General features: G+C 40.3%; 2 protein-coding genes across 2 annotated transcripts in view; one reads left to right on the plus strand and one right to left on the minus strand.

The window, feature by feature from the left end:
* The window catches only part of LOC146522763 (uncharacterized), a 69,628-nt gene that overhangs the window by 36,445 nt on the left and 11,901 nt on the right, over positions 1–21,282 (plus strand). The window lies entirely within an intron of this gene.
* LOC146522765 (uncharacterized) lies at positions 260–19,819 on the minus strand. Its single transcript, XM_085153320.1, has 4 exons — positions 19,474–19,819; positions 12,206–12,640; positions 10,481–10,744; positions 260–949 (listed from the first exon to the last, which is right to left on the minus strand). The coding sequence occupies exons 2-4, from the start codon at positions 12,375–12,377 to the stop codon at positions 375–377; spliced, it is 1,011 nt and encodes a 336-aa protein (XP_085009446.1). The 5' UTR covers positions 12,378–12,640; positions 19,474–19,819; the 3' UTR covers positions 260–374.

Genomic DNA, 21,282 nt, shown 5'->3' on the forward strand with positions numbered 1-21,282 from the left:
ACAAACCTTTCCCCACAGATGCTACAAGGATACGGTTTCTCACCTGTGTGAATTCTTACATGACCGTCCAAATGTGATTTCTGAATAAATCTTTTCCCACAGGTGTTACAAGAATACGGCTTCTCACCTGTGTGAATTCTTGTGTGTTTTTTGAACACTGATGGGTCAGCAAATCTTTTCCCACAGGTGCTACAAGAATACGGCTTCTCACCTGTGTGAATTCTCATGTGTGTTTTGAATCCTGATGGGTCAGCAAATCTTTTTCCACAGGTGCTACAAGAATACGGCTTCTCACCTGTGTGAATTCTCATGTGTGTTTTTAATGTTGATGGGTTAGCAAATCTTTTCCCACAGATGCCACAGGAATACGGCTTCTAACCTGTGTGAATTCTTACATGACAGTCCAAATTTGATTTCTGGATAAATCTTTTCCCACAGGTGTTACAAGAATACGGCTTCTCACCTGTGTGAACTCTTAGATGTGTAGTCATTTTGTATTTATTCTGTAAAGTTTTTCTACACACGTCACATTGTACAGACTTGTTCTTTGTGTCAGTTCTACTTTGACTCACTGACACAGGAGTGTTGTCTACTCTCTGACTGTGATGTCTCTTCGTCAGCTCTGCATTTCTAGCAGATCCAGAGTCCACATGCCCATTTTCTTCATGATATCTGCTCTCTGCTTCAGGAGAGCTGTGAGAAAGGAGCTGCTCACTTTTTGGTTCTGGTTCACTGTGGTGACTTTTCTCATAAGCAGGTGTCACCTTCATGAAGGTATCACTCTCCTGCATCAGTCCAAGCTGCTCTCCCTCCTGACTTCTGCAGAGTTCCTCTTTAATCTGTGGAGGCTGTGGGTCCTTCTGGTCCAGACTAGAGTTCATCTCCTGGTTAAAGACCCACTGTTCTGTAAGAGCCTCTTCTTCCTCAATAGCATGTTGGTGTAGGACATCTGAAGGCACAAAGGGGACAAAATGATAGCAAAACAAACATTTGCGAAAATGTTTACTGGTCTGAACCACAAGCAGATCTCTACATAGTAAGCATGTTGCTCACATATACCACTAAAATTTAAAGTGTACAAACGTGAAAAATTATTAGGGCACTGATGGAAATGTTTAGTTCTGTCATGGTGTGTGCAGGCAGGAGATGAGGACCCAAACGCAGAACTCATAGAGGCAAACGTAGAGTCAAAACAGCTTTAACCCTTTAAAGCCGGTCGGAGCGGACATGCTCCATTTTGCGTAACTATTTTTAAATCCCGGTAGCACTGCAACCACGTAAGCTAGCGCACTAATTTTTTTTGCATATGAAACCGGAGGAGTTGTACTTACATCTTATGCCATCAGCTTGTCCCAGGTCACAGTTTCCTTCCACATATAGCTTTGCAAAAACTGCATAAAAAGTGCTTGCAGCAACAAAAACATAATATTCCAGAAACACGCTTTGCCGATCCGATCAGCTGTTCGTAACACTTCCTACGTCCATCAGCGTGAACTATCGCATGTCCACCATGACCTGCGCAAAACCGGAAGTGAAGTCATTTTGCGGAAATGTAGGTTTTTTTTATTATTTATTTATTTATTTTTATTTATTTATTTTTTTTAAACAATCAGGGCCTTATGAGCCTATAGAGATTGAAAATGTGACGTCATTCAAGGGTAAAACCGCAAAGAATTCTGGGAACTCGTGGCAAGAGGTACTAGCGCACGCAGGCTTTCAATTGAAATCAGTTACACAGCGATAAAAAGAAACAAAAAAAAAAAACTGTCAAGAAGCTGTTGTATTATTAACTGCAATAGCCGGTCGCATGACAGCCACGGGAAGCCGACGGGTAAAGAGATCGTTTTTTTTTTTGTTTTTTTAAAAAAATCGGATTTCGTCGTTGAAGAGAAATTATTCGAGCCATGTTTCTGAAGTAAAAAGAGGCGACGGATGGCCTGGATTGCAGCCATTCAAAGACCAAATATAACGTCCCAGAACACTCCAGCTCACAGGTTAGTCTGCTCCAAGCATTTCCACAAAGGTCAGTGTTTTGTAGTAGTTAATACGTCATTTTTCATAACATAATTGGTGATATAGGTTACAAGCAAGTCTGGCGCTGAACAGAAATTGTGGCGCTATGCTATCACTAATTGCCCAGTACGATTACAGCATACAATATTATTGTCACTGCTACATTTCTGTAATGCGAACCAGAAATTTCCACTACTAATTAATTACCGTTGAGCTCAAAGGTCCTATTAATAAACGGTTAACGAATGTGTATTTATGAAGACGATTTGTGAGACTGGTAAACTTATGATACGTACGATGGTCTTTCGTTCTACACGGTGCATTTCATGGTCCTGTACCCATCCGTCGTTAAACTGTTCCTGGGCTTGTTGCAGTGACCTGAAGTTACTGAACTTCATGAGTGTATGCACTCACTCCAAGAACCGTATAATTATAAATATGAGCGTGGTGAAAGTTGCACAGCACGCTAACGTATTTTGTCCACTCTGTGTGCTCGTAAGGGTATAAACCTTTCACTCCTTTGATTTATTCCTCGTATCTTTTCTTTGACTTTTCATCAAGTCTGACTTTGTACGGTCCGGCATTGTTCTCCTTCGTTTTGTACATAACTTTTTTGGGGGGCAAAGAAAAAGCAAGAAGGTACTGGAACCGGAGAAAGAACGTTTTGCGGTGCTGCAAATGCTTGCATTTGATGCGGTACTTGGATTGTTTTGCCACGAGTTACCGGCATGCAATGCACGAAAGTCACGTGGTCTGTCAATCTCTATACTGGTGTTTTTAAAAGTTATGTTTGAATTTATGACTTTGTGTCATTTCTGGGATGCTTAGGACTCCTATTGCACTGCTGGAAATAGTTTATTTTGATGCAAATTTGCATTATAATATTTATTTTCATTTTTCCTGCAGTATATGAAAATTGGTGTATTTCAAAAATAAAATTATGAAGACACTTAAATTTCCTGTGGTGAGAAACTAGTTTGTGCAACTTTTTTGTATTTACAGTTTTGAGGGATAAGCCTCTTAAATTTCTCTAACTAGAAATATGTTAAAAAAACAAAACAAAAACAATTTTCAATTTTTTTGTAGTTTATTGCACTTTTTTGCAATTTATGCAAGTACTATGCACTTAATGCATACATATTATTAAAATTTAGGCTATAATGGTTGTATTGATGTATATCAACTTCGGCATGTAAAAATATAATATATGCTCTGGCAGACTTGGTTCTATGGTAGGTCTTAAAGCGTTAATGCTCAACTCCAACATAAGAAAACTGAATATACAATCATAAACTTTTGCAGGCAGACAGAACACACAGCATAAGAAAAAGGTGAATCAATGTTAACGATGCAACAACAATTACCAACTGACAGGAGATTAAAACACACTGGCAGGAACATGAGGAAAAGAGGAACAGGTGGACACACAGCTGGAACTTATTAGGCAAGACAAGACAAGGAAGAGGAGAAGTGAGAGGTGGATTTAAAAAAAAAAAAAAAAAAAAAAAAAAAAAAATCCATACATGACTCCAAACATTTTTTACAAATAAATAACTGAAAAGTGGGGTGTGCGTAATTATTCAGCCCCCTGAGTCAATACTTTGTAGAACCACCCCAATCTCCAACCTTCCTTTCATATCAAAAATCCTTGAAAGAGTAGTTGTCAAACAGCTAACAGATCATCTGCAGAGGAATGGTTTATTTGAAGAGTTTCAGTCAGGTTTCAGAGCTCATCACAGCACAGAAACAGCTTTAGTGAAGGTTACAAATGATCTTCTTATGGCCTCTGACAGTGGACTCATCTCTGTGCTTGTCCTGCTAGACCTCAGTGCAGCGGTCGATACTGTCGACCATAATATCCTATTAGAGCGATTAGAACATGCTGTAGGTATTACAGGTACTGCACTGCAGTGGTTTGTATCATATCTATCTAATAGACTCCAATTTGTGCATGTAAATGGAGAGTCCTCTTCACACACTGAGGTTAATTATGGAGTTCCACAGGGTTCAGTGCTAGGACCAATTCTGTTTACATTATACATGCTTCCCCTAGGCAGCATCATTAGAAGACATAGCATACATTTTCACTGCTATGCAGATGACACCCAGCTCTATCTGTCCATGAAGCCAGATAACACACACCAATTAGTTAAACTGCAGGAATGTCTTAAAGACATAAAGACCTGGATGGCCACTAACTTTCTGCTTCTTAACTCAGATAAAACTGAGGTCATTGTACTCGGCCCTGAAAAGAAATATGGTATCTAACCAGATTCTTACTCTGGATGGCATTACCTTGGCCTCCAGTAACACTGTGAGGAACCTTGGAGTCATTTTTGACCAGGATATGTCCTTCAACGCACATATTAAACAAATATGTAAGACTGCGTTCTTCCATTTGCGCAACATCTCTAAAATTAGAAATATCCTGTCTCTTAGTGATGCTGAAAAACTAGTTCATGCATTTATTACTTCCAGGCTGGACTACTGCAATTCTTTATTATCAGGATATCCAAAAAACTCACTGAAAAGCCTTCAGTTAATCCAAAATGCTGCAGCAAGAGTACTGACAGGGACTAGAAAGAGAGAGCATATTTCTCCTGTTTTGGCTTCCCTTCATTGGCTTCCTGTTAAATCCAGAATTGAATTCAAAATCCTGCTCCTCACATACAAGGTCTTAAATAATCAGGCCCCATCTTATCTTAATGACCTTGTAGTACCATATTTCCCTATTAGAGCACTTCGCTCTCGCTCTGCAGGCCTACTTGTTGTTCCTAGAGTATTTAAAAGTAGAATGGAGGGAGAGCCTTCAGTTTTCAGCCCCCTCTTCTGTGGAACCAGCTTCCAGTTTGGATTCGGGAGACAGACACTATCTCTACTTTTAAGATTAGGCTTAAAACTTTCCTTTTTGCTAAAGCATATAGTTAGGGCTGGACCAGGTGACCCTGAATCCTCCCTTAGTTATGCTGCAATAGATGTAGGCTGCCGGGGGATTCCCATGATGCATTGAGTTTTTCCTTTCCAGTCACCTTTCTCACTCACTATGTGTTAATAGACCTCTCTGTATTGAATCATCTGTTATTAATCTCTGTCTCTCTTCCACAGCATGTCTTTTATCCTGTCTTCCTTCTCTCACCCCAACCGGTCGCAGCAGATGGCCGCCCCTCCCTGAGCCTGGTTCTGCCGGAGGTTTCTTCCTGTTAAAAGGGAGTTTTTCCTTCCCACTGTCGCCAAAGTGCTTGCTTATAGGGGGTCATATGATTGTTGGGCTTTTCTCTGTATCTATGAAGCACCTTGAGGCGACATTTGTTGTGATTTGGCGCTATATAAATAAAATTGAATTGAACCTTTTGCTGCAATTACAGCTGCCAGTCTTTTAGGGCAGCAGTCCCCAACCCCCGGGCCTCGGACCGGTACGCGAGTCGTTTGGTACCGGGCCACGAGAGTTGAGGCTCAGGTGTGAAATGTATGGTTTTCAAGGTTTTTATCGTTTTCAGCGTTATTTTGTTATCGTCAACTCTGTTTTCCTGGGTCTTTTCACGTGTGTTACGAATAAATCTTTTTTTTTTTTTTTCGGTACCAGTTTTATTTTGTTGTATTTATCCGCTACACCTTAACCCTTTAAGACCTACCATAGAACCAAGTCCGCCAGAGCTTATATTATATTTTTACATGCTGTGGAGCCATTTTTGGGAGCATTTCAAGTTGCTATACATCAATACAACCATTACAGCCTAGATTTTAATAATATGTATGAATTAAGTGCATAGTAATTACATAAATTGCAAAAAAGTGCAATAAACTACAAAAAAATTGAAAATCGTTTTTGTTTTTTTAACATATATATTTCTAGTTAGAGAAATTTAAGAGGCTTATCCCTCAAAACTGTAAATACAAAAAAGTTGCACAAAATAGTTTCCCACCACAGGAAATTTATTTTGAGTGTCTTCATAGTTTTATTTTTGAGATACACCAATTTCTATATACTGCAGGAAAAACGAAAATAAATATTATAGTGCAAATTTGCAAAAAAGCAGCATATGCATCAAAATAAACCATTTCCAGCAGTGCAATATGAGTCCTAAGCATCCCAGAAACGACACAGAAAGTCATAAAGTCAAACATAACTTTTAAAAACACCAGTATAGGCTCATTGAGGCCGGGACGATAAAAAACTACATTTCCGCGAAAATGACGTCACTTCCGGTTTCGGGCAGGTAATGGCGGACATGCGATAGTTCGCGCTGATGTCTATTCCAATGTAGGAAGTGTTATGAACAGCTGATCGGATCGGCAAAGCGTGTTTCTGGAATATTATGTTTTTGTTGCTGCAAGCGCTTTTTATGCAGTTTTTGCAAAGCTATATGTGGAAGGAAACTGTGACCGAGGACAAGCTGATGGCATAAGAAGTACGTACAACTCCTCAGGTTTCATATGCAAAAAAAATTATTGCGCTAGCTCACGCGGTTGCAGAGTTACCTGGATTTAAAAATAGTTACGCAAAACAGAGCGCGCCCGCTCCGACCGGTTTTAAAGGGTTAAAGGCCAGTCCGTGAAAATATTGTCGGGCATAAACCGGTCCGTGGCGCAAAAAAGGTTGGGGACCGCTGTTTTAGGGTGTCTCTACCAGCTTTGCACATCTACAGACTGAAATTCTTGCCCATTCTTCTTTGCAAAACAGCTCCAGCTCAGTCAGATTAGATGGACAGCGTTTGTGAACAGCAGTTTTAAGATCTTGCCACAGATTCTCGATTGGATTTAGATCTGGACTTTGACTGGGCCATTCTAACATGGATGTCTTTTGTTTTAAACCATTCCATTGTTGCCCTGGCTTTATGTTTAGGGTCGTTGTCCTGCTGAAAGGTGAACCTCCGCCCCAGTCTCAAGTCTTTTGCTCCAAGAGGTTTTCTTCCAAGATTGCCCTGTATTTGGCTCCATCCATCTTCCCATCAACTCTGACCAGCTTCCCTGTCCCTGCTGAAGAGAAGCACCCCCAGAGCATGATGCTGCCACCACCATATTTGACAGTGGGGATGGTGTGTTCAGAGTGATGTGCAGTGTTAGTTTTCTGCCACACATAGCATTTTGCATTTTGGCCAAAAAGTTCCATTTTGGTCTCATCTGGCCAGAGCACCTTCGTCCACATGTTTGCTGTGTCCCCCACATGGCTTGCAGCAAACTGCAAACGGGAATTCTTATGGTTTTCTATTAACAACTTTCTTCTTGCCACTCTTCCATAAAGGCCAACTTTGTGCAGTGCACGACTAATAGTTGTCCTATGGACAGATTCCCCCACCTGAGCTGTAGATCTCTGCAGCTCGTCCAGAGTCACCATGGGCCTCTTGGCTGCATTTCTGATCAGCGCTCTCCTTGTTCGGCCTGTGAGTTTAGGTGGACGGCCTTGTCTTGGTAGGTTTACAGTTGTGCCATACTTCTTCCATTTCTGAATGATCGCTTGAACAGTGCTCCGTGGGATGTTCAAGGCTTGGGAAATCTTTTTGTAGCCTAAGCCTGCTTTAAATTTCTCAATAACTTTATCCCTGACCTGTCTGGTGTGTTCTTTGGACTTCATGGTGTTGTTGCTCCCAATATTCTCTTAGACAACCTCTGAGGCCGTCACAGAGCAGCTGTATTTGTACTGACATTAGATTGCACACAAGTGCACTCTATTTAGTCATTAGCACTCATCAGGCAATGTCTATGGGCAACTGACTCCTCAGACCAGAGGGGGCTGAATAATTACGCACACCCCACTTTTCAGTTATTTGTAAAAAATGTTTGGAATCATACACTTTATTAGTGTATGATTTTCGTTCCACTTCTCACGTGTACACCACTTTGTATTTGTCTTTCACGTGGAATTCCAATAAAATTGATTCATGTTTGTGGCTGTAATGTGACAAAATGTGGAAAGTTCAAGGGGGCCAAATACTTTTCCAAGCCACTGTAAAGCAGATTACACTAACATGAGACAAGTAAAGCAGGGAATCCACAGACTGAACTCAGAGACACAATACTAACACAGTACAGGGACCAGAGTGACATGAGGGGCAAAGGAATCCACAAGCTAAGAAATACAGAACAAAAACCAATACACTAGTAAACAAGAACCAAGAAGAAAACAGACTAATAAACAATAATGCAAAATAAAAACACCGGGCCACAGGCCTAAGAACATAAGTTCTGACACTTTCATAAATGGTAAAATGGTAAATGGCCTGTATTTATATAGCGCTTTACTAGTCCCTACGGACCCTAAAGCGCTTTACATATCCAGTCATCCACCCATTCACACACACATTCACACACTGGTGATGGCAAACTACATTGTAGCCACAGCCAACCTGGGGCGCACTGACAGAGGCATAACAAGTTCTGACACTTTCATAAGCAAATTTCAGCTTCATATGTGAATATCTGTGATATATGAAATACATAGATGTTGTTTTTTGTTAAATGAATGTGGATGTCTGGATTGGCTACAATTATAAGAAGGCATGCTGGGGCAGAGCTCTCTTACACAGTGGTAAATGTTTTGGCTGTGCTTGAAATACCATGAGAAATCTCTTCTTGTCTGATAAATTTCAGTTTAGAAACTCTGAATTCCATATTTTCCAAAACAGAATAGGAATATTTATTCATACTTACCCAGACCTGTAAACTGTTCAAATCTAAAGATTTCCATGCTGCAGAGGAAACATGTGTCATGTTTCGGCTGTGCCCAGGCAGGAGAAGGACCCAAACACAAAACTTACCACACAGGAATTAAACTCAAAAAGCTGCTTTATTGCAGAATGGCACAAAAAAACATAACTAAACTGTGACATGGATAACTAACACACAGGGAAACACAGCCATGAGGGAGACTACAACACTGACAAAGAGAAACACAGGGCTTAAATACACAGAGGGATAATGAGGGAATGAGACACAGAAGGAGAGCACAGCTGGGAGTAATCAGGCTGGACGAGACAAGGGAAGCAAAACTAGAAACACTCACATGAGACGTGGACCTTCAAAGTAAAACAGGAAACTCACTGACTGAATTCAAAACATGTAAACTTAACAGCAACTGAGACAGAACATAGGGAGCTGAAACATGGGACAGAAAGGCAAAGTAGACACAACATGAACATAACGACGCCCACAGGGAAAGAGCAAAACAGAGCACCGAAACACAGGACCTCTTTCAAAATAAAATAGGAAACAATGAAACACTGACATGACTACGTGAACTTGACAACATAAGAAACAGACATGAAACACATGAAGGATAAGGGAGACTTAACACAAGGGTTGAAAACACAAGGGGAATATAATAAGCAAATGAACATAGAAATCTAATGAGCTTAAACATGCACTATAAACATCAAAATGAACTAAAACTCAAAACGCTGGGTCATAAGACCCAGGATCGTGACAACATGTTATTCTTTAACTTAAACTGATAACAAAACAAAATGAAACTTGTGTTGTTGTCTTTGTGTTTCTGTGTAGATTTTGTCTGAGCAGTGGGTGGAAACTCATGTTTCACATTGTCCTGGCTGAAGTAATATGTTTATTTAGTTATATAATGTATTGTATGTAATTTGAGTTCTAATTGGTTTGTATCATTATGCTTTGTCGACAGAAACCACACACGCACACACTCTTGCCCTGCTGTGGCCACATTCTCAACTTGAAATGTAAAGAATGACAACTTTATTCCTGGATTCTGCCTGTTTGTTCCTCTCATATCCAAACATTTACAAGTGTTCTGACACTCTGAAGCGATGGCTGCCAGCTCAGATTTCCTGAAACCTTCTAAACACACATCTTTCATTCTGCAGAATTTTTATGCATAAATTTTCACCTTTTTGCATGAGTTAATGGTGGAAATGTGTTTATGTAAATGAAAACCAAATATCAGGCTGAAGAAATTCATTCATGCTGCTTATTACTTTGGGACCTTCAATTCTTCCTGTGCCTCTAAAAACAAATGCAACTTTGACGGTTCGAGCCCCGGCTTGGACAGTCTCTGTTGTTGTGTACTTGGGCAAGACACTTCACCCGTTGCTTACTGGTGGTGGTCAGAGGGCCCGGTGGCGCCAGTGTCCGGCAGCCTCACCTCTGTCAGTGCGCCCCAGAGCAGCTGTGGCTACAATGTAGCTGCCATCACCAGTGTGTGAATGGGTGGATGACTGGATGTAGTGTAAAGCGCTTTGGGGTCCTTAGGGACTAAGTAAAGCGCTATACAAATACAGGCCTTTTACCATTTACTATGTCCTTATGGTATAGTGAGGGTGCTGAAGCCAATCCCAGCTATCATAGGGAGAGGCAGGGTTCATCTTGGACAGGTCACTTCAGGTCAAACTCAGGACCTTGTTGCTGTGGGGCAACAGTACTAACCACTGTTCCACTGTGCTGCCCATGAGACATATTCACTGTTATTAAAAAAATAATAATAAAAAAAATCAGTTTTACATACCTATTCTGTGTAACTTTATCACAGGTTTCCGGATAGTCTCCATCAGCCTGAGCTGCTCTTCATCAGTCCAGACGATAATGCCTTCAGTCTCCTGCTTCAGTCCAAGCTGCTCTCCCTCCTGACTGCTGCAGAGCTCCTCCTGTTCCTCTTTAATCTGTGGAGGCTCTGAGTCCTCCTGGACCAGACTGGAGTTCCTCTCCTGGTTACAGACCTGCTGCTCATTCAGACCCCCCTCTTCCTCACAGTCATGCTGTTGTGGGAGGTCTTAAGGAACAAAGAAACACAAGAACAATAATCACTAATGTGTTGATACAAGAACTATTTTTTAAAAGCATGACTCAAAACCTGAACAAATGGTGATCAGCCTGTCATATGACCCATTATGAGCCACACACTGTTAAAAACCCAATTCTTTGATCTCCGGGCTAAAGGAAGAACAACACTCTGTGTTTTAATGCTCAATCAACAATCTCTTTAATCAATACAATTCTCTTTATTCCATACCGACTCTTTGTGCAATACGGACGGGAGATGTGCACGGGAGGGGGTGCTGCAGATCTCGAAGTGTCTGACAGTTACACACACTCTTATAGCCTCAACCCCCACCGAGTCATAAAACCTAAGCATTCACATTCTTTCTCTCAGTGAGCTTCGGTTACAACCTTGGCTTCCTGTACAGTATGTTTTGTTCTCCCTAATCAGAGAAATGAGGCCATGATTCTATGCAAACAGTATTTCTTTATAAATCAGCAGTACAAGGTATCATGAAACAGTGTAATATTCCATTCCTGTTTTTTTCTCAAAATAAACAATCAATTAATTTTATTACATGTACATGGGGATGTTCACAGCTCAGCCTCCAACATCAAAATCTGCTGGGGCAGTCCCAACAGCACACATTTATACACAGATATCAACAACCTTTGTCTCTCAAAACTAGGTGCCTGCTAATCCTTGCTGCCCACTTCTTCACACACTATGTTCTCCTGGCTTTGGCTTACCAACACCTTATCCCACCAAAGGCAGCTTGCTGTTGCCTCTGCTTCTCACCTACACCTCTGACCTATTCTCCCAATTCTGTGTGTGCTCTATGTGTGAATGTTTAGTAGCCTGACCTATGACCTACTTAAATAAATAATTAATATAATGCTTTACTATGGTTAATACAACTAAATCCCTAATACTACAATAATCTATTCTCACAACACACACACACAACAGCTCAGGGAAATAGTTCTGCACACTCACAGCTACACGCTAACATGTTAGCATTGAAGCTCCTCACTGTGAGCAAAGACACAAAGTTTCCCAAACTAAACTGCAGGGTGACACCATGAAAACATCACTGTGTGAAATCCTTCTTTAAACAAAGCTTCACTTCAACTTCAGAGAAGTCTATTAACAACTTGTTAAATGTGTTTTCTGCTGACATCTAACTAGATCTTTACTGCACAGTCTCAGTGTTTACAGAGGATCTAAAACACTGACGCCTGATGTACTCAACACTGGAATCTGTTAGAGAAAAAAAGTTTTAATAAATAAATCCATTAAAATGTTTTAAAACCTAATCTATCAGTGACCATGGACCTGCACCAGTCCAACATAGTCCATAACTGGACACTGACCCACAGCACTGATAAATACCCAGTTTAACATCTTCTAGTAAAGTCAGTCACACTGAAGAATCTGAGCTTGAACAGCACAGAGTTAAAAACATGTCCATACCTATGATGTGTGAGTTTCTGTCAGGTTTCCGGCTGATATCCAGCAGTCTGTGCTGACGGTTGATCTCCTCCTCATACTGGACGATGGTTTTTTGAACCTCTGAGAAGATTTCTTCACAAACAGCAGTTAGTCTCTCCTTGATGAACTCTCTCAGATACTGAACTGAACTCATTGCTGCTTCAACTCAGGCTGAGCGGATCGATACAAGCATCGATAGAAGCGATACAGACGTTGGTATCAGATCCACACTGACGTGATGGGATCGATACTTCAGTTTGTGTCTCTCCTCTAAGTTCAGTCCGCTTCATCAACAGCAGCCATGTCTGCACACACACTGCTCCTCTACCACAGTAGTGCTGTCCTCCTCTGTTCTTCTTCAGGGCCTGATGGCGTTTGACAAATCACCTTACAGGTGCATTAATCCCGCCTACTGGACTGGAGTGTGGACAGGAGAAGAGCAGGAAAAACAAGGATAATTATATTCTTTCATCAATCTTATAATTCACTAGAACAATTATCCATTTACTCGTAGATTTCTGAGTTTAATGAGGAGTCTCTCTTTCCATAACATGTTGTATGGCTGTATTAAAGAAGACAGCTATCATCATTTCCTTATTTGTTTGAGCTTTCCTGATTTCTGACTCCAAACATAATAAACTATCCATCGTCCCTCTTTCTTTATGAAACCCACTCTGATCCCCAGAGAAGAGACTGTTAGTATCTAAAAATCAGCTTCATCTGTTTTCATTCTCTCCATGGTCTTCCCCAACAATACGATGGGTTTTTAACTAGTTCACTATTATCTGCTTCCTGACTGATGGGATTGTGCCTTTTTCATATATAATATTAAACAGTTTAATATCACTTGAAGTCAACTTCTCATGTGGGCTAACATGTTGTAACACACACCATCCTTTCATCTTGCAGTTTGCTGAGCATTTAAAATGCACACTGACTGGCCTTACGAAGATGTTGGAGTTTAGGAGTGAACCATGGTTTATTGTTGTTGTATGTGCAAAAGGTCTTTGTTGGCACACACACGTCTTCACAGAAACTGATGTATGATGTCACAGTGTCCGTGAGCTCATCTAGGTTCTCAGATGCAGCTTCAAAAACAGTCCAATCAGTGGAGTCAAAACAGTCCTGCAGTTCCTGCTTTGCTGCGTTAGTCCACTTCGCAGTTTTGACTACAGGCTTCGCACGCACAAATTACACTTGTGTTTGAATCCTGCAGCTTATCACACATTTGATTTCCATGTGTGACAACTGCAAGTGTCCAGAGTGAGGACAGACTGAGGGACCCACTGCTGCACATCATCTGTGAGGCCTTGCACCCCTGATGATCCACCAGGACAAACTCAGCAGTGTGTGAGGAAGAGGAGGAGGAAGAGCCAGCAGCAGCTGACAGATGGAGAGAATAGACAGACTGTTCCCTGTTTGTGAAGGACTGCTAGGAATGTTTAACATAACTAATTGTCTGTCCTGAATCAGTCTTATTAGGTAATGTTCAAATAATTTTATCATTCCAGTGTTTTCAGTGTGGGAGAAAGTACTCAGGGCCTTCAAGTTACACACTATGAAAGGCAGCAACAAGTTTAATATTCAGAAACCTAAAGTATGTATCAGCAGCAGAATGGACCTAAAAATAAATGTCCCTGTTTGTTTCAGTCCTATGAAGCTTTGAGTATTTTGGATTAGTAGCACTGCTGTGTTTGTTGCATCATATTGCTGTAATTGTTTATATGCTTTATATATTCTGAGGTAAGTTGATCTATAGTGTTACATCATATTCTATAAGGATGTTATGTGTTTGTGTACTTTCTGCCCAGTTTGACCCATTTAGCAGAAGTCAGCCTGTTTAAGGCTCTGATATCTATTCTGTATGACTTAAAGCAGTTATGACATGGTCTGATTTTCTCACCCAATAAAGGAATATTTAATATATCAGTCTACTCTTCATTCTATCAGAAACAGTTTTCACAGCTCGTACATTTGCTTTTTACACATATATGTAAGCATTGAGCCAAATTTAGTAATGCCAACATATTAAAAGAACAGCATTTGTCTCTCGTATATGATACATCTCTATATACACTGTCAAAGGAACCTGTCTTTGAGTGAAGATTTAGGAAATATAAATAACTGCAACTTGAATCTTTACTGAAGCTCACTATTTGACATTGAGTTCAAGTTCATTGTTGTAATTACTAATAATAATTAATATAATAATAACTTTAATATTGGTCATATTATAGTTACATTGCCAAAGTGAGATGACTTTAGTCTCATGAACAACATTAGCTAATTGTTATTTACTAGCTAATCTTAAAATCACTGTTCAGTACAGAAATGAAGCCCAACAATCATGTTTTACAGTCCTGTGATCTCAGCCTCAGACAAATTTTAGTATTTGTTTTTAAAGCCCTCCATGGCTTGGTGTTGTTTTAAAATAGCTTATGCCATATCCATCTGAGAGATCTTTTACTGTCTGTAGCAGGGGTCCCCAATCCCAGTCCACGAGGGCCGTTGTCCCTGCAGGCTTTAGATGTGTCCTTGATCCATCACAGCTGATTTAAATGGATAAATTACCTTCTTCTCAACATGTTTTGAAGTTCTCCAGAGGCCTGGTAATGAGCTAATCATTTGATTCACGTGTGTTGACCCAGGGTGAGAGCTAAAACCAGTAGGGATACCGGCCCTCATGGACTGGGATTGGGGACCCCTGGTCTGTATGAATCAAGTGCTGTCTAAAACATCAGTTCTGCCTTCTGGGGTACCTCAAGGATCTGTTTTAGGTCCGATTCTCTTTTTGCTTTATATATATTCACTCTAGGCCAAATTATCAGATGTTACAATATTATTTTGTATCATCTTTATGCTGATGGTATTCGGTTATACTGTTCTTTCAAAGCTTCTGAGCTTTATAAATTGTCTTGTTTAAATAACTGTCTGTCAGAAATCAAACAATTGTTAAATAACAATTTCCTCCAGTTAAATACAGATAAAACAGAAACTTTAATTATTGCTCCTGATTACATGTTTTCAGAAATATCATTTGAAATATCATTTTTTCAGCATATCAGTTGTTTATATCCTTCAGTTCAATCGAGCCACAGAAACCTTGGTGTCATATTTGACAGTTCAAAGTCACTTGAGAAACACTCCAAACTACTGTTTCTGAAATGTTTATATCATCTAACAAACATTTATAAACTCAAACTAATGTTGTCAAAGGCAGAACTTGAGTGATTATTCATGCTTTTATTTCTTCTCGTTCGGATTGCTGTAACAGTCTTTTTAACAAATCAGCTTTGGATTGCCTTCAGACTGTACAGAATGCTGCGGCAAGACTTTTAACTGGCACAAACAAGAAGTCACATATTACTTGAGTTTTGGTTTCTCTTCATTGGCTGCCAGTGCATTTTAGGGTTCATTTTAAAATTTAGTAGTAACTTTTAGAGCTCTATATGGTGAAGTTCCCCAGTATATCTCTGACTTGTTGAAACTAGGGGTGGGTTTTGATTACCGATTTATCGATTAAAATAGATTCTAGCTTGGATAACGTGATATCGATTCATTAAAATCCTGAATCGATTTTTTAATATAAATTTATTTTTTCTGAAATGCCAGAATCTTAGGTTAAACCTCACTAAATTTCAACAACCACCAAACATTTAAAACAGTAAATGAGAGCAGGTACACGGCTTCTGCACAAAGACGTAAACACAAAGCGCGGACCCGCGGATCAGAATCAGTGAGATGTCGCATTTCTCACCCGACGGCACGGACACGGTCGGGGCTGAAAGCCGACAGCTCGCTGATTCTGGTGTTTCGGCGGGTCCGCGCTTTGTGTTTGCGCCCTTTTTGTGCTGATTCTGAAGCTGCAGGTTTTTATCTCTCTCCAAACAATATTGACTGAACCAGAAGCTTCGTTCAGCATGATTGTCAGGACTGATGACTGCAGGAAATGACTTGCAGAGGGGTCTCTACCATTGACTGTAGAAAACATAGACGACGCGACAGCTCCCCAAAAATGAAGCCAAAAAGTCTCTATCGCCCCCTGGTGTCTGGCTGCAGTATAGGTCATAAACCCCGCTTCCTCCATGTTAGCGGTTGGGACTGGGGTCAGACTGAAATAAATTAATTCTCCTTAGATATTTTTTTTCCAAAGATTCTTTCTTTTGTTTTCAATAGTTCTCATCACGCTGATTGATGTTCAAGGGGTCTCCTTTCCCATAAGTTTGATTCTAATTCCGGCGATGTTAAATTGGGGTGAAATGTCATCATAAGAGCTTTGACTGACAGCTGCAGTCATGGAGAAACTTGCGTATCTCTGTTCGCGAATAACAGATAGAGCGTAGGCTCTGAGAGGAGGGCCAGCGTTTACGTTACGAAAACACGACCGAGTGTTTTAACCTGTCAGCCTGAGGTGTTCTTCAGTAAACTGGACTACCCGACAGAAGGACCGAGGCCCCGCTGCACTTTTTCGGTAAGTTAAACGTGTTTGTAAGCTAATCCGTAACTACCGTCCTTAGCTCGGTCCTGAGACCTAGCTAGCTAAAATGAGCACTCGGCTGTCAGGGTTCGTTTAGCTAATCTGTGCAGGTGAATGAATTTACTAAAGAAATCAAGAGAAACGCCCCGGGCTGCTCAGTCACTAATTACTGTTACAGTACTTTTATTACAAGTGTTATACTGTAAAAGCAACAGCCTGCACCCTGCTTCAGCTCCTGTGCAGAGCTGAATATTAAATATGTGTAAACAACATCATGTTTTCAGTCTCTTGCCACAAGACAGTAACATTTTTTTTAAAAGCTTGTACTTCAGTAACTCATTAATCAGGAACTATGGATTAAAGTACTGTAATACTGAAAAAAATGTAAGAGAAGAACTTCAGATCCTGAGTGTGTGAGGACAGAAGAATCAGCTTTATTTCAATTTTGAGGGATAAAATTTATATCTGAGTTTGATGGTTCTGTTGTCTTTGTGATTACAGGAGCTGCCCTCAGATTCAGTCCTCAGCACCACCCAGTGACAGCACACAGATCATCCAACATGTTCACATGTTAACTGCAAAATGAACTGATGAAAACAGTACAAAGGTTAAAGTACCACATGTGCTTTCAGTGAAAGCTGCAGCTGTTTTATTGATAAAGTTAAAGACAAAAAAACAAAAGGATTAATCACTCATGTAACTGTGTCACTATATATCAGCGTTAACAGGACCTCAGTTTGGTGTTTCACAAAGCTGCTGATCTCAGACCTGCACAGCTTCCGTTTTAAACACTTGATGTACTCAGCTGCATGAAGAGCACGTTTGAGTTTCTCTAACACAATTAAATAAAACCTGATGAAGGTCAAAGGTCGCCACCTGTATGTTGAACTACAAACTTGTCATCTGGAATTCTTTCACAGTTTTTTTAACACATAGTGTGTTATTTACCATAAAGTGATTCAGAGTTATTCATACCAGAGAGGATCATATATTTTTAAATATATAACTTTCTACAGGACTGAATATATTATGTTTATGTAAAAGTCCGGAGCCTCTGAGGAGTATCTGAGTATTTATAACATTACACAAACCAAAGGTCTCATCACAGTGTTCATGAAATGCTGGGTTTATCCATCTCCTGGGGCGGGCCTACGGAGGAGTGCTGAAGATTTCCCTGTGAGGGAGCTGCTGGTGAAGATCATGAGTCCTGCTTGATCAATGCGATGAGCTTCAGTCTTCCTGGTGTTTCTTAAATGAAGCCTCTTACAGCGGGTCAGCAGAACTTCTGGCACAGGACAGCTGTGATGAAAGAAAGGGAAGAAGTTTCTCCAAACCTCTGGACCCAGGAAACCCAGCTTGGTCCTGATGGTCTCCCTCACTAGTTTCTCTCCAGGGTGAATGTAGCTGTTGACATAATATGGACTCTATTATTAAATGAAAAGAACAAATTAGACTACACTACTGAAACCTCATGCTGCTGTTTTAAAAGTTTCCATGTTACCAGGCTGTAGAGATTTAAACAGTTTTAGATCCATGACACTCACAGTCTTATGTTAAAATCTCAAAGGACAGCATTATATTTTTGATATTAACAGTAACTCTGGGCCTCTGTGGAGTGTGCAGCTGATATCATCGCTGTCTAAAAATGGATAAAAAAAACATAAGTGTTGAAGACTATTGAGAGTAGCAGGTGTGTAGCATCGCTAACTAGCTAGCAACAAGCCTCCAATACAGTGCGTATGCTAGCGGCTAATCTAATTAACAAATTAACAACAGAGTGATTTTAGAACTATAAGATGATAAGCTGTGTGTCAGTGACATGGTTGTATTTACCTTAATTAAACGAGTCGTCAGTCGCGGTAAACCAGCAAAAAAATAGAGCAGCCGGGCTACGTAAAAAGTGTAGGGGGGCGTGTTTGCGGTCACATCAAGCGGGTGTGTGGGCGGGAGCGTTACACAGTCGCTCCACCTCAAGTCACTACTGCGCAGACTCTGGCTCCAAATTTGCAAGATGGCAGCCTCCACAAGTGGGGTATTTTCGCTGTGTCCCATTTCAGGGTCTGCACGCTTGAAGTACGCATTTTAAGTGCAATTACGTCACCGCCACGCGACGATGGCTGTCTCAATTTGAAGTGTACTTCAAATGCATACTCCAAATGCGCCGTTGATTTCCCCAAATATCAAGGGTGGTCCGGTGCACGCTTCGTGGTCCCCTATATCCCACAATTCATAGCGCGGCGGTGGGTGTGGATAATTTTGCCGCAAAATACGGCAGGAGGGAGCGGCCGAAGAGTGAACTGTCAAAAGTAAGTACTGAATATGACGTCACTTATTTATGTGCGAATGTTTAATAACGAAGAACATTAAAACATTACTATTGGCCACATGTCGGCAAAGTTATGTGACATTAGTGATGTTCATACTTTCAGCGTTAACTTGGTTGTATATATATATATGTGTGTATATATATCTATATATATATCTATATCTATATAGATATATATATATATGTGTGTGTGTGTGTGTGTATATATATGTGTGTATATATATATATATATATATATATATATATATATACACACACATATATATATATACATATATATGTGTGTATATATATATATATATATATATATATATATATATATATGTGTGTGTGTGTGTGTGTGTGTGTGTGTGTATATATATATACATATATATACATATATATATATATATATATATATATATATACTTATTTACCGCTGTTGTAGCTGAATCTGGTTCCACTCACCGAACGACGACCGTCTGGAGACGATTTTATGATCACTTTAAATCCGTCCTCGTGTCTCGTTGTCACGGTTACACTGCGCTCACTGTCACTTCCTCCACATTACAGGTTTACTTTCACTCTGCTGGTTGTTGCTCTGCTTTTACGCTTTCTTATTATGTTTACCTTTTTTCACCGCTTCATCGTCTCTCTCACCATCTACTTCTGTTCTCATTTCACTTCGCTCTGCCGTCTGCTGTCCATTCACAGCCCATTTGGTCAATTCAGTCGCCCCTCCCCCGACACTCCAGCTCTGCTGGTTGCCACAACAGAGCGCGTGACTGAGCAGACGCCTTTGTTTGTTTGTTTTTAGCAGATGAGGTGACTGAATATGATTCATTTACATATTTGTTGTTGTTTTAATCCGTAGCTCCGATTTTCTAAATGAAGCCAAGTATCTTTCTCCTCTCTGTGTCAGTGGGATAACTGTACATGTACTCTTATCTCTGAGTGAGTGCAGCACAGCACACAGCAGCAGAGACAGGATAACAAACTGTGTGACAAGCTGTTCACTGTTCCCACTTTATTAGAGATTTACATGATGAATTCACTGTAGGAACTAATTACAAGGTCAAAGATAAACAGACATAAATTACATGTGTTTATATGTGAACAAACAGAAATGTGTTAAACATATAACATGCATTAAAGCCATTAAAGTGTCTTATAGTCCCTGTTAACACATGCCTGCTGACACATGATACACAGTAATATTTGAATACAACCTGAAACCTGTTAATGTTCTGATTTAACAGCAGATTTCTCCACATGCAGGACAGAGAAATTCCTGCATCTGTCACACAAAAAGTGTAAAATATATTTGTTTGACATTTTAATCATAATAACAAAAAAATAAAAAAATGTTGGTAGATCCACTTTTTAGGAAGATGAGGTGATGAAGAAGAGAGTGTTGAGTGGGAAAAGGCCTGTGAGTTCATGTAAATGCTGTTTCTGTTGTAAGACACAGACCTAAAAATGTATAAATGCTCCATGATTTTCATTTCTATCCATCATCTTGAACACTGACTATAAATGTGTTCACTTCATTATTGTGCGATTTGGCTTCTTCACGTATCTCCTTCAGTGCAAATAAAGGACTGTTAGAGTGTGTGCTGTGTGTTTTTCTGAAGCATGACAATCCTTTCCAACAAGTATTTCTAGCTGTTTGTCTCCACTCTGCACTTTAGTCTTTCTTCCTGTCATGTCTGTGTTTGTCCACCAGGTGTCTCCCTCAGCTCATTTTCTCCAAATCAGAAGCATCAGATTTGTGGAGTGTGGAGACGCTGTACCTCCCAGCAGGGCTGGACTGGGACAAAAAATTGGCCCGGGCATTTTGACTAGCGACTGGCCCACCAGGTATTATAAGATAAGATAAGATACCTTTATTAGTCCCACAAGGGGAAATTTCATATTAAGGCTGCCGACCTATTGTACACAATGGCGGCGCCATCTTACCCTCTGACCATACATACATTACGCAAAAACATTACATGGGGAAGACAGGTCAGAGAGGTATAACAATGTCCAGAGTTCAGCTGAGACAGTGTCCTTCGCCCTGCCAGGCTAAGTAAACAGTCTTCCAGCCAACCCAGGTGGCCTTGCATAGAATGGGAAGAACAGTCAAAACACAGTCGTTATCAGGGTGTTGTTGTTCAGCTCCGGCCTTGAGACCGCAGCTGGCGCCGAAGGGATAGCCGCATGAAGTGATGGTGGTTTTTACTTTAGTGCGAACAACTTATATGAATTTCAAAGCTGTTCTAACAGTCCAATACT

The sequence above is a fragment of the Neolamprologus multifasciatus genome, chromosome 3 (genome assembly GCF_963576455.1).
Source record: "Neolamprologus multifasciatus chromosome 3, fNeoMul1.2, whole genome shotgun sequence".
NCBI lineage: Eukaryota > Metazoa > Chordata > Actinopteri > Cichliformes > Cichlidae > Neolamprologus > Neolamprologus multifasciatus.